Source organism: Pelophylax lessonae (genome assembly GCF_965119305.1).
Source record: "Pelophylax lessonae genome assembly, chromosome: 3".
NCBI classification, from domain to species: Eukaryota; Metazoa; Chordata; class Amphibia; order Anura; family Ranidae; genus Pelophylax; species Pelophylax lessonae.
The window spans coordinates 42,064,732-42,078,171 of record NC_138770.1 but is presented as its reverse complement, the minus strand read 5'-3'; the positions used below and the strand labels follow the sequence as shown (position 1 = coordinate 42,078,171).

Sequence of the window (13,440 nt, the reverse complement as noted above, 5' to 3'; positions counted from 1 at the left end):
GGCACCCCTCCCCCCCCAGGGCTGCACTGGTAATCAATGTTCTGATTACCAGCACAGACCCCCCCTGTGATCAGTGAGTAGTTAGAAATACTCACTGATCACCCCCGCTGCAGCACCGATCATCCCTCTTCTCCTCACTGACAGGATCTGTCAGGAGGAGAAGAGATCGAAGCCGTTACAACGGCTCTATTTACATCACATGACGGCTTTGATTGGACAAAGCCGTCATGTGATCAGGAGGGCCAATCACAGGGCCCTCCTGCCGAATGATGTTGCTCTGTGTCCGAGGGACACAGACACATCGAGATTGCGCCACTGCGGGTGCCCGCGGCAGCGCAATCTCTCTCCTTCTGAATGACGTTTCGGAACGTCCGATCAGAAGGAGGAGACTCCCACCCGGCCGTATATTTACAATGGCCCGGGTGGGAGGTGGTTAAATAAAGGCTAAACCTTTTAAGCAACATGTGATATACGATTTCCATACGGCTCCAAGAACCTTGCACTAGAAGGATCAGCTCATATAAACACCCTGTGATCGGATAGTGAATCTGGTTTCTATATGCGGATTACCCCTGTAGGGGTGCCACTATCTGGTGAGTGCGGGAGAAATTGGGAATAAGAGGGGAGCACTGTCTCCACACCCGGCACTTATTTAATTGGAGCACTACAAAAAAATCACCTACGGAGTGGATTATTACTACAGCTTACCTTTCCTTGGACTTTTAATGTACTCTTTAACCTATTTGATCGATTGATTTTTTAAATATCACGGACCTATTTACAATTGTATTTATTTATTATTTTTTGGTCCCAAACTAGCACCTCTAAACTTAGTTTATTTGCACTAATAGCACTTTAGTAGCACCTATCACCATATTTTTTTATTCATTATTTCTTTGATTATTTATAACCTTTGGTCGGTTTAGAATTATATCGCACTTACACTATTTTCGGATTTTATTATTTATTATTCAATTTTTATTACACATTTTTAATTCATTTTCTTCAGTGGAAGGACCATAATAATTGATTTTGTTGGCCCATGGGCCAGATTCTTGGAAATAGTGATCTTCACCATAAATAATTTTCTATATACACAATAATACACATATTTTCTGGTGTGCGCACTGGGATTGCACCACTGCACTTTATATTTGTATAATATATATATATATATATATATATATATATATATATATATATATATATATATATATATATATATATAGATTTGGGATTGCACTGTTGTATATTATTGCACTTTATATTTATACTTACATCATCCATTTTTATATCTGAGAGAATCTCCTATATACAAGCTATTACATTTATTTTAATCTTACACACACCTTTTTAGGCAGCGCCAATTTACCTTTTTACAATTTTTAATATTGACTTTACAGTCTATTTTTAGGGGTAGGCTGCAGCCTTTTTTAAAATATTTTTCTCCATAGCGCGGATTTCACTATTTATTATCACATGGAAGTAGGGTTGCCACCTTATCCCTTTAATTCAGGACACATTTGAATTGCACAGGTTCTAAGGATAATATAATGCAGATAAGGCACTAAGTGAGTTTATTACCACCTTAATCAGCCACAGAACCTGTGTAATTAATATGGGTCCTGCTTTAAAGGGATGAGGTGGCAACCCTACATGGAACAGAGGCAATAGGGTGTACTAACATGGCCGCTTATGGGTTCCTACAGTGAATAAATTCGCTTACACCCATAATATCTAAAGAGGCTGCAACAGGAAGTCAATATGAGATTGAGGCTTGGCTACATGAAACTGAAGCAATAGGGTGTACTAACATGGCCGATAATTTGTTCCAATGGTGAATGAAGTCGCTTACACCCATAACATCTACGATGGCTGCAAAAGGAAGTCAATGAGATCGAGGCTTGGCTACATGGAACTGAGACAATAGGTGAAATACTAACATGGCCACTCATGGGTTCCTATAGTGAATGAAGTCGCTTACAAACATCTAAGATGGCTGCAACAGGAAGTCAATATGAGATCGAGGCTTGGCTACATCGGACTGCGGTGTTATGCCGATAAGTGACGATCTGTAAATATGGGATACTTGCAAAGTGCGCACGCGTGTGAGTTATTTCATCTTCCAGTACGCGTCTCATACCCTTGCTTTGGGATAGTGATCTCTCGATTTTAAACGCTCTGAATAGCGCATGCGCAGCTACTTGCGACATTTAAATAAAAGCCGCTGCTTTCTGGATATAGGCCGCAAGCGGGTTTTCTTTAAATGCGCTATTTGAGTGTTTCATATCGACAGAACACCTATCGCAAGGTGAGCGGAACACAGAACGAAAGTGGAACGCAAACCAGAAGATTGTATGTCTCCCGCGCATGCGCAGTTTGCGAGCGTCCAATACCTACGGAGCATCACATATTGATATAACTCCGGCAATAGGGTGTACTGACATGGCCGCTTATGGGTTCCAATAGTGAATGAAGCCGCTTACACCCATAATATCTAAGATGGCCGCAAGAGGAAGTCAATATGAGATTGAGGCTTGGCTACATGGGACTGAGGCAATAGGGTGTACTAACATGGCCACTAATTTGTTCCAATGGTGTGTAGCACCCTGCTAGGTGGGTGCTAGGGAAAAGCATCTATTTTGCCTTGTCTGCTTATCAGATGGGCCTTGATTGTTCAGCTAGGCTGTCATGTGTTCCCAGGTGTGCCTGTTGAGCTTGGGGAGTCTCCCCACTGTGTCCAATGGGGGCTCTCATTGGACAGTGGAGGAAACCTAACCAATAGCACACCAGGGCTTGTATCTATCCCAGAGGGAAGAATATGCCGCAATGCATCCTGGGATGGGGTATAAGTCTGAGGGGAGCACATGACAGAGCGTCTTTGGCGGGAAGCAGAGTCCCAGGAGGGAGGTGACAGCCGTTTCTCCTCCTGTCAGCGCTACAGAAGGTGTCCTTGGCGGTCGGCCTGAAGGACAGAAGGTTGAGCTGAGCTGCAGAGAGGGATCCAGTGTGCTGAGGACCGAGTGGAGCTGCTGGGGCAGAAGTTTCCAGGAAAGCAGTGTCGTGAGTACTGTAAACTTCCCAGGGGTCTGCCTAGGATAGGGGACAACTCCAAAAGGTCAGAGGGATCCAGAAGCCAGTCAACCGGGAGAGAGGGCTTAGAGAAGGGGGTGCCAGAGTCTAAGCCCTGAAGAGGAATCTGTGCGAGAGGGTGCCAGTGTGGGCCCCGAAGAGTTAAGAGTTGCAGCAGTGTTTACAAGTAGCTACCTCAGCCAGGAGGGCTAAAGGCAGCAGTACAAAGGACTTTGTGCCAATGGGGAGTGACAAAGTCAGTTGGAGTGAACGGACAGCAAGTCAGCTTTAACCAGCGCCAACCGGCGTTGACCGACATTCAGCCAGCGTCAAGTCAGCATCCATAGGCATTTTTCTCAGTTGTCCCATTATCTTGTGAATAGTTGAGCCAGAGGAGTATCCCACTCATTCCCTTCTCCCATCCAAGTTCCTAAATAAATACAAAAACCCAAAGATGCCAGACTGTTCCTTGTCACAGTGCTCACAATGGGAGAACATGCTTAAATGTGCTGTTGTTGCTAGCGGTAACCCTGGAAGACCCACATCCAGCACAATGGCTTGGAATCCTGCTACAGGTGAATGAAGTCGCTTACACCCATAACATCTAAGATGGCTGCAAAGGAACGTCAATTAGATTGAGGTTTGGCTACATGGGACTGAGGCAATAGGATGTACTAATAAAATCAAGAAAAACCTGCGCTAAATGTGAATGTGCGTAAAAGGAATATTGGTGAAAAAGCTGCTAAACACTGGATCAATAGAAATCCAAAAACAATATATAAAAAACAAACAATCATGTAGCGCTAATCTTACATGGTGAAAATACAAGTAAAATTAATACATAAAACAAGTGACAAAATAGGACATATAAGGTGTGTGAAACCGTGCATCAAATAAAGTCCAAAAAATATTAAAGTTCAAAATATAGGTCCCAGAATGGACGATGAACAAAGGTTGATATCCAAAGATGGAATTCCCAACAGATGGTGAGGCAGGAAGAAAGCACCAGTGAGGAATGGTCCAAAATGGTTCCCACTACGCCCCGGACGACGTCACATATGACGAAACCGGTAGGGCGGTACCAGACACTACGTGACCACGCCCCCTGGAACGCCGGCTGTATTGATCGCTTGCGGGACGCCGCGGTTTTATGCTTTCCTGCCTGGAATGTTTTAAATTGATGTAAGTGCAATCGAAATAAATGCTTTTTCTACCTAAACTGGATTACGCTATGTACTCTCTTACTCTCCCTTCCCACGCATATTGATCTGTGCATTGTTGGAGTTGCCTGTGAGTTTGTGATTTAACCCCTGACTACCTGGAGGGAAAGACAGAATATTGATCTGCAGATAAAGTGTTTGTGGCCTGTCCATTAATTTGGGGGCCCACACTTCTTGGTAAGCAGCCATTTTGGACCATTCCTCACGGGTGCTTTCTTCCTGCCTCACCATCTGTTGGGAATTCCATCTTTGGATATCAACCTTTGTTCATCGTCCATTCTGGGACCTATATTTTGAACTTTAATATTTTTTGGACTTTATTTGATGCACGGTTTCACACACCTTATATGTCCTATTTTGTCACTTGTTTTATGTATTAATTTTACTTGTATTTTCACCATGTAAGATTAGCGCTACACGATTGTTTTTATATAATAGGATGTCCTAACATGGCCGCTTATAGGTTCCTATAGTGGATGAAGTCACTTACACCCATAACATCCATGATGGCTGCAACAGAACGTCAATGAGATCGAGGCTTGGCTACATGGGACTGAGGCAATAGGATGTACTAACATGGCCGCTTGGCATCCACGATGGCTGCAACAGGAAGTAAATATGAGATCGAGGCTTGGCTACACTAGGGATGCAGTGTTATGTTGACGCTCTACAGGTATGGGACGCTCGCAAAGTGCGCATGCGCGTCAGACATTCAATCTTCCAGTATGCGTCCCATACCATTGCTTTGCATTTAGTCGATTTTAAACGGTCTCAATAGCGCATGCCCGGCTACGAGCGGCATTTAAAAGAAAAGCCGCAGCTTTTTCGATATAGGCCGCGAGCAGCTTTTAGTTAAATTCGCTATTTGAGAGCGAGCGTTTCATATCGACAGAACACCTGTCGCAAGGTGAGTGGAACACGGAACGAAAGTGGAACGCAAACCTGAAAATGTCTCACGCACATGCGCAGTTTTGAGCGTCCAGTACCTACAGAGCATCACATATCGACAGAACACCGGCAAAAGGGTGTACTAACATGGCCGCTTATGGGTTTCAATAGTGAATGAAGTTGCTTACACCCATAACATCTAAGATGGCCGCAAGAGGAAGTCAATATGAGATTGAGGCTTGGCTACATGGGACTGAGGCAATAGGGTGTATTAACATGGCCGCTAATTTGTTCCAATGGTGAATGAAGTCGCTTACACCCATAACATCTAAGATGGCTGCAACAGAACGTCAATGAGATCAAGGCTTGGCTACATGGGACTGAGGCAATAGGGTGTACCAACATGGCCGCTTATAGGTTCCTATAGTGAATGAAGTCACTTACACGCATAACATCCATGATAGCTACAACAGGAAGTCAATATGAGATTGAGGCTTGGCTACACTAGGGATGCGGTGTTCTGTTGATAAGTGACGCTCTGTAGGTATGGAATGCTCACAAAGTGTGCATGCGCATGCGACTGCGACATTCAATCTTCCAGTATGCGCCCCATACCCTTGCTTTGTCGATTTTAAACGCATGCGCAGCTACGTGCAGCATTTAAAGAAAAGCTGCTGCTTTGTCAATATAGTCGTGAGCGTCTTTTTGTTTTTGCTAAATTCGCTATTCGAGAGTAAGCGTTTCATATCGACAGAACACCTGTCGCAAGGTGAGTGGAATGAAAGCGGAACGCAAACCAGAAGATTGTATGCCCCATCAGCAGGTTGCGAGCGTCCAATACCTACAGAGCATCACATATCAACATAACACTGGCAATAGGGTGTACCAACATGGCCGCTTATGGGTTCCAATAATGAATGAAGCCAATTACACCCATAATATCTAAGATGGCCGCAATGGGAAGTGAATATGAGATTGAGGCTTGGCTACATGGGACTGAGGCAATAGGGTGTACCAACATGGCCGCCTATGGGTTCCTATAGTGAATGAAGTCGCTTACACCCATAATATCCAAGATGGCCGCAATGGGAAGTGAATATGAGATTGAGGCTTGGCTACATGGGACTGAGGCAATAGGGTGTAACAACATGGCCGCTTATGGGTTCTTATAATGAATGAAGTCAATTACACCCATAATATCTAAGATGGCCGCAATGGGAAGGGAATATGAGATTGGGACTACATGGGACTGAGGTTTGGGAGTAGGGGGGGAGGCAATGAAGGAGTAGGAGTGGTAGCTTACATAAAAGAGGCCCTAAACTTTTTTTTTGGGAATGTTATATAGCAGAATGTGAAAAATTGTCGCCCTTTTTTTTTTTGTTTATAGCGCAAAAAAAAAAAAAAAAAAAAAAAAAATCGCACAGGTGATCAAATACCAACAAAGGAAAGCAATTTGTGGGGAAAAAAAGGGACGTCAATTTTATTTTGGTACAGTATTGCATGGCCACGCAATTGTCCATTATAGTAACGCAGTGCCAAATCGCAAAATAGGGCCTGGTCATTAAGGGGGCAATTCCTTCCGGTCTTATAGTGGTTAACAGGACAGGTTCCACTTAGAAGAGGCCTTGCCATGGTCGACCAAAGAAGTTGAGTGCACATGCTCAGCGTCATATCCAGAGGTTGTCTTTGGGAAATAGATGTATGAGTGCTGCCAGCATTGCTGCAGAGGTTGAGGGGGTGGGGGGTCAGCCTGTCAGTGCTCAGACCATACGCTGCACACTGCACCAAATTGGTCTGCATGGCTGTCGTCCCAGAAGGAAACCTCTTCTAAAGATGATGCACAAGAAAGCCAGCAAACAGTTTTCTGAAGACAAGCAGACTAAGGACATGGATTACTGGAACCATGACCTGTGGTCTGATGAGACCAAGATAATCTTATTTGGTTCAGATGGTATCAAGCGTGTGTGGCGACAACCAGGTGAGGAGTACAAAGACAAGTGTGTCTTGCCTACAGTCAAGCATGGTGGTGGGAGTGTCATGGTCTGGGGCTGCATGAGTGCTGCCGGCACTGAGGAGCTACAGTTCATTGAGGGAACCATGAATGCCAACATGTACTGTGACATACTGAAGCAGAGCATGATCCCCTCCCTTCAGAGACTGGGCTGCAGGGCAGTATTCCAACATAACGACCCCAAACACACCTCCAAGATGACCACTGCCTTGCTTTAGAAGCTGAGGGTAAAGGTGATGGACTGGCCAAGCCTTCTCCAGACCTGAACCCTATTGAGCATCTGTGGGGCATCCTCAAACGGAAGATGGAGGAGCGCAAGGTCGCTAACATCCACCAGCTCCGTGATGTCGTCATGGAAGAGAACTCCAGTGGCAACCTGTGAAGCTCTGGTGACCTCCATGGCCAAGAGGGTTAAGGCAGTGCTGGAAAAAAATGGTGGCCACACAAAATATTGACACTTTGGACATTGTCAGTTAGGGGTGTACTCACTTTTGTTGCCAGCAGTTTAGACATTAATGGCTGTGTGTTGAGTTATTTTGAGGGGACAGCAAATTTACACCGTTATACAAGTTGCACACTCACTACTTTAAATTGTAGCAAAGGAGAGAGACGCTTCTCCTATAATTGCATTGTATGCCCCCGAGTCCTCATGCAATTCCTTCGACTGAATAGCTGTTTTTCTATGCTGAGATCACCATTGAGATATTTATAAATTGCTATCATGTCCCCTCTCAGGCGTCTCTTCTCCAGGGAGAATAAATCAAGCGATTGAAGACGCTCTTCATAATTAAGGTCCTCAAATCCCCTAATCAGTTTAGTTGCCCTTCTCTGGACTCTCTCCAGCTCCAACACATCCCTCCTGAGGACTGGCGACCAGAACTGGACAGAATACTCCAGATGTGGTCGGACCAGAGTTTTATAAAGTGGAAGGATTATAGTCTTATCTGTGGAATACAACCCTTTCTTTATGCATGCTAATATTCTGCCGGCTTTGGCAGCTGCCGCTTGACATTTCATGCTATTGCCCAGTCTATCCTCTACCAAGACTCCCAGATCTTTCTCCATTTTTGATTCCCCCAAGGGTTCTCCTCCTAACTTGTATTGTGATTTTATGTTTTTAGTCCCCAAGTGCAAAACCTTACACTTCTCCACATTAAACCTCATTTGCCAAGTCGTTGCCCATTCTGTTATTTTGTCCAGGTCATTCTGTAGGATATCTGCTTCATGCTGTGCTGTTATTGCCCTGCCCAATTTTTAGAATATCAATTCTATTAAACATCCCTCGGAGGGAGCAAGCCACTGATGTGCACTGTAACGGACCACAGAAATGATTACATCAACGTCATACAGCTGGCTTTGTTGCTTCCTTCACCCGCGCTGGGATCGGCTCGTCCATTGCCCACACCCTGCAACACCTGAGGCCACTTCCGCCAGTCCGTTGACGTCACTTCTCCCGGCTTGACAGCTGGATGCCTTTGGGTCAGCCAGTGACACGCTTGTCCTGCATCCATCAGGTGGCCGCCACAGCGCTTCGGGGTTCAGGTCCTCAAGACCTGGATATGTACTTCCTTCCGCCGTTCCTGGCTGTCCAGTACCTTCTACTCTATCATATCGAGAGCTAGCTCCTACATTGCCTGTCACACAAGCTGCCTCTCCTGCAGGTTCTGTAATTATTTCTGTGGTCCATTACAGTGCACATCAGTGGCTTGCCCCCTCCGTGGCATGTTTGATAAAATGGATACTCTTCATTTTTTCTTGGAATTGCTCATTCATTCTGCCACGGAACAGCACTTTCATTCCCAATTTATTGCCGTTTAGCTGAAGCCAACCTAGAAAACATTGGGACCTGTTCAGCAGTCACATGTGCCACAGGAGTCACCTAAGGGAAGTGAATAGCTTCAACCACTACACCCCAGAGCCTATAGAAGAGAAGCAACCAGGTGCAAAACTCAGCTAGATTTCTAACAAGGGAGAGCTTAGAGCCATTAAAGTACAGTACAGCTACTTTACACCCCTTGCTTGGGGAACCTAAAGAACAGCCGGGTGCCTTGGCATTTTTTATGGAGCTAGAGCACCTTTATTCCATACTTGGAGACCTTTCTTTACCAGTTGAACTGATGCATGTTTTTCCTATAGGAGGACAGCCTTCTGATTGTTGGTAGCCAGGGACAGTTTCAAGTCCTCAAGTTGCATTCAAACTACAGTTCTGGGCATCACTATCCAAGTTCATCTCCTAATATACCAAAAACAAAGCACCTTGGACTGTTTTTAGGACTACTGAGTGAATGCTGGGAAATTCTTGTTGTCTGGCTGCGCGTGTGAGGGAGCACCCTAAAAATCAGCGTCCCTTAAGGGGGTATCGCTACATTTACAATAAAGTCTCCTCTTACCCGGTGATGTGAGGGGCGGCTGATTCTCCATCATGACGTCCTTGTAGAGATCCTTGTGTCCTTCTAAATACTCCCACTCTTCCATGGAGAAATAGACAGTGACATCCTGACACCTTATAGGAACCTGACACACACAATGATACAGTCACCATCCAGACACATCCCTTGTCTGTTACTGGATAATGTCCCAGAATTCCCAGCACCGCTCACCTCTCCTGTCAGCAGCTCCATCATCTTCTTGGTGACTTCTAGAATCTTCTGCATGTTGTGTCTCTCAGGTTTTAGGGAGTCACATGGAGGCACTGTGATGGTCATATGATCTCCTGACTTCACAGGAGAATATCTCTGTATTGGAAAACCAATAAGAATATCATATTAGAATCCCAGAATCCTCCTCACCTCTCTGGTCAGGTCTGTGTTTTATTAATAGAGATACGAGTGATGTCATGTGACCTCCCAGAATCCTCCTCACCTCTCCGGTCAGGTCTGTGTTTTATTAATAGAGATAAGAGTGATGTCATGTGACCTCTCAGAATCCTCCTCACCTCTCCGGTCAGGTCTGTGTTTTATTAATAGAGATACGAGTGATGTCATGTGACCTCCCAGAATCCTCCTCACCTCTCCGGTCAGGTCTGTGTTTTATTAATAGAGATAAGAGTGATGTCATGTGACTTCCCAGAATCTTCCTTACCTATCTGGCCAGGTCTGTGTTTTATTAAAGCGGAGTTCCGGCCACAAAAAAAATTTCAATCAAATAAACATACCCCTGGGACAGTCAGGGCTAGTACATTCCACAATGGCTAGCCTCTGATCTGTCCCGGTTCGCACTCACCTGCAAGAAGAAATACTCACTTTTAAAATTTCTTCTCCAGCGTTGCCATCTCTGTTGTGGGCAGCTGAAGCCGGCGCGATCCTCTTCTGTGTCTTCTTCCGTGTCCTCTTCTCCCAGAATGCACCTTCACCGGCCCCTCTCGTCACTTCCGGTGCGGCGCCGCATTCCTCCACAGCTTCTGGGCATGCCCAGAAGCTGTATAGCAGGGAATGCGGCGTCGCTCCGGAAGTAACGAGCGGGGCCGGTGCCGTCGCATTGATTCCTGGGAGCGATGACGTTCAGCTCCCAGGAATCATTGCAAACCGGAAGTGACGGCGCGGGCCACGGCCGCCGAGGGAGGAAGTGGAAGAAAGGGAAGTATTTCGCTCTAGAATAACAAGGTAAGTAAAAAAAAAATCCTAACTATCCAATTCCTTTTCAGGTGAATAAAAGCAAGCGGATGGCCACAAAATCGATTAGGTCGATTTTGTGGCCGGAACTCCGCTTTAATAGAGATAAGAGTGATGTCATGTGACCTCCCAGAATCCTCCTCACCTCTCCGGTCAGCAGGTAGATGATCTCCAGGGCGAGGTTTAATATCTTCTCATTCGTGTGACTCCGGTCCTCCTCCATCCTCATTCGTGCCATCATTTGATCTATACAGGTCTCCTTGTGGATGGAAAACTATGGAAAAAGAAATAAAGAAGTATATGGATGGTACTGGTCACACAATAATAGGACGTGGAGGTGTAATAGGAGGATTGCTGTACATTTAAAAATGACTGCCCCATGGGAACACATTTAGTTTGGACTATTTAGTGTTCATTACGTTGTGGGAGGTGCAAATTGCATTACAACTTGAATCCGAATCTAATCCCTCCTTACGAAAGAATGCTAGGGTGAGAAGGTGACACATCTCCAACATGAAGAGAATGTTCCGGCCCCGTAAGTGGGGAAATGTTCTGACCCTGAAGGAGTTAATCTAAGTTTCCACACTATATATGTGTGTATCATCATCTGCTGGAGATAAAAGACGTCACAGTGACTATGGAGGAAGAGGACGGACATGACGGGGGGGTTACTGGGTGTAATTAGAAAATAAGATCTTATTACCTCCTCTGCTGCCACTTCCAGCGATGTCTTCTCTCTACCTCCTTCCAACTTATCACCCGGAACTTTTTATTTATATCTGACATCACTTCCTGTTTGTACCTGAGATCACTTCCTGTTTGTACCTGACATCATTTCCTGTCTTCCATAGAGACTTCCTGTCTGGATAGAAGTCAGATCCACCTTGTGGAGCACAAAGGAACTGCAGCCCCAAGAAACATCTCATTGTGGATGGGCTCACCTCCACTCACACCAAAGGGGATAGATATATATTACTGCCTAGTCCAGCTTTTTTCAGCCAAGGTTCCTCCAAAAGTTTCTAGGGGTCCCTACATACATTTCTAGACCTTCTTTCAGCAGTGAATAATTTCTGTCTTTCAGTTACAATGATTTAACCACTTTACCACCGGAGGATTTTGCTGTCTTACGTCTGGGCCACTTTTTGCGATTCGACGCTGTGCGAATTTAACTGACAATTGAGCGGTCGTGCGACGCCAGACCCAAACAAAATTTATGTCCTTTTTTTCCCCCACAAACAGAGCTTTCTTTTGGTGGTATTTGATCACCTGTGCGATTTTTACTTTTTGCGCTATAAACAAAAAAAGAGCGTAAATTTTGAAAAAACAACAATATTTTTCAATTTTTTTTTATATGAAATCCCCCCCAAAAAATGTAAAAATCAAAATTTTTTTAGATTTTTGGCCAATTTGTTTTCTGCTATCTATGTTTGGTAAAAAAAATTCACAATAAGCGTATTTTGATTGGTTTGCGCAAAAGTTATTGCATTTACTAACAAAGGGAAAGATTTCTGTCATTTTTGGTGTTTTTTTTTAACGCGTAATGGCGGCGATCTGCGATTTTTTTTGCGGGACTGCGACATTGCGGCAGACAGACCGGACCCTTGACTGACATTTTGACACTTTTGGGGGTACCAGTGACATTACTGCAGTAATCAGTGCTATACATATGCACTGTTACTGTAAAAATGACACTGGCAGGGAAGGGGTTAATTTTATTGGAGAGGGAGGGGTTAATGTATAGCCTGGTGCTTACTGACGTGTGTGGGGGAGGGTGACTGAGTGACACAGGGACAGATCCAGGGTTCAGCTATGCTGAACCCTGCAATCTGACCCTGCCTGTCACTTAGGAGATCCGCCCGCTTTGTTTACACAAGCAGGCGGATCTCCACACTAGATCCCCGACGATCGGTGAAGAGCAGCGGCAATCGCTACTGCTCCTCCCCTGGCCCGACTCCCGCTGTGACTGAATACAGCGGGAGCGAGCCTCCGGCGGCGCGCGCGCGCGCGCCGCCGAGAAAGGGGAGTGTCTGACGACGTAGTACTACGTCATCAGACGATAACGAGCCACTCTGCCGCAGTAATATTACTGCAGGCAGACGTAAAGTGGTTAATGACGATGTAAGAATGTTCTTCTCCCACTGACTAATGATTTAAGAGGTTCCTTCTTTCATTGGTCACCAATGTAAGGGGTCGATAAATGGACCACCTAGAATAAGGTCCAGGTTCAGACTGAACTCAGGTTTGTACATAATTTGGCTTGCTTCCTTATCACAATCCTTACCAGACCCTTATCCCAGCATGCAGCTTGATTGGCCAGGAAAGAAGGGGACTAGTGTCCAACCCCCTCCTAAACCATACCAGGCCACATGCCCTCAACGTATGGAGTTTAAGCAAAGTTCATTCACTACTGGTTGGAAAAGTTGAATAAGTACAAGATATGTGCTTGTATCGGAGAACGTGAGGACTTAGTACAACATAAATATAATGGGTGTTTTGTATCTCCCACACCATGCCAGGCAGTCCGAGGCTCTTAGTGAAGGGACACATTGCCTGCCTGCAGCTGCGGTGATCCCCCCCTCTTCCTTCTCATCATGAGAAAGTGACTCAATACTGTTCTGCTCCCTCGCACCCACTGCAT

General features: G+C 45.2%; 4 protein-coding genes across 4 annotated transcripts in view; all 4 read right to left on the bottom strand.

The window, feature by feature from the left end:
- LOC309550683 (uncharacterized protein) overlaps positions 1–13,440 on the bottom strand; it is a 3,164,715-nt gene that overhangs the window by 1,798,220 nt on the left and 1,353,055 nt on the right. The window lies entirely within an intron of this gene.
- Positions 1–13,440, bottom strand: part of LOC309550728 (gastrula zinc finger protein XlCGF66.1-like) — a 167,159-nt gene that overhangs the window by 21,603 nt on the left and 132,116 nt on the right. Inside the window, exons 2-3 of the mRNA XM_082251065.1 lie at positions 9,792–9,926; positions 9,582–9,705 (exon numbers count right to left, since the gene is read on the bottom strand). Coding sequence (XP_082107191.1) covers positions 9,582–9,705; positions 9,792–9,926 — 259 coding nt within the window. The remainder of the gene's footprint in view (positions 1–9,581; positions 9,706–9,791; positions 9,927–13,440) is intronic.
- LOC309550726 (uncharacterized protein) overlaps positions 1–13,440 on the bottom strand; it is a 156,373-nt gene that overhangs the window by 38,282 nt on the left and 104,651 nt on the right. The window lies entirely within an intron of this gene.
- Positions 1–13,440, bottom strand: part of LOC309550696 (uncharacterized protein) — a 151,549-nt gene that overhangs the window by 66,706 nt on the left and 71,403 nt on the right. The window lies entirely within an intron of this gene.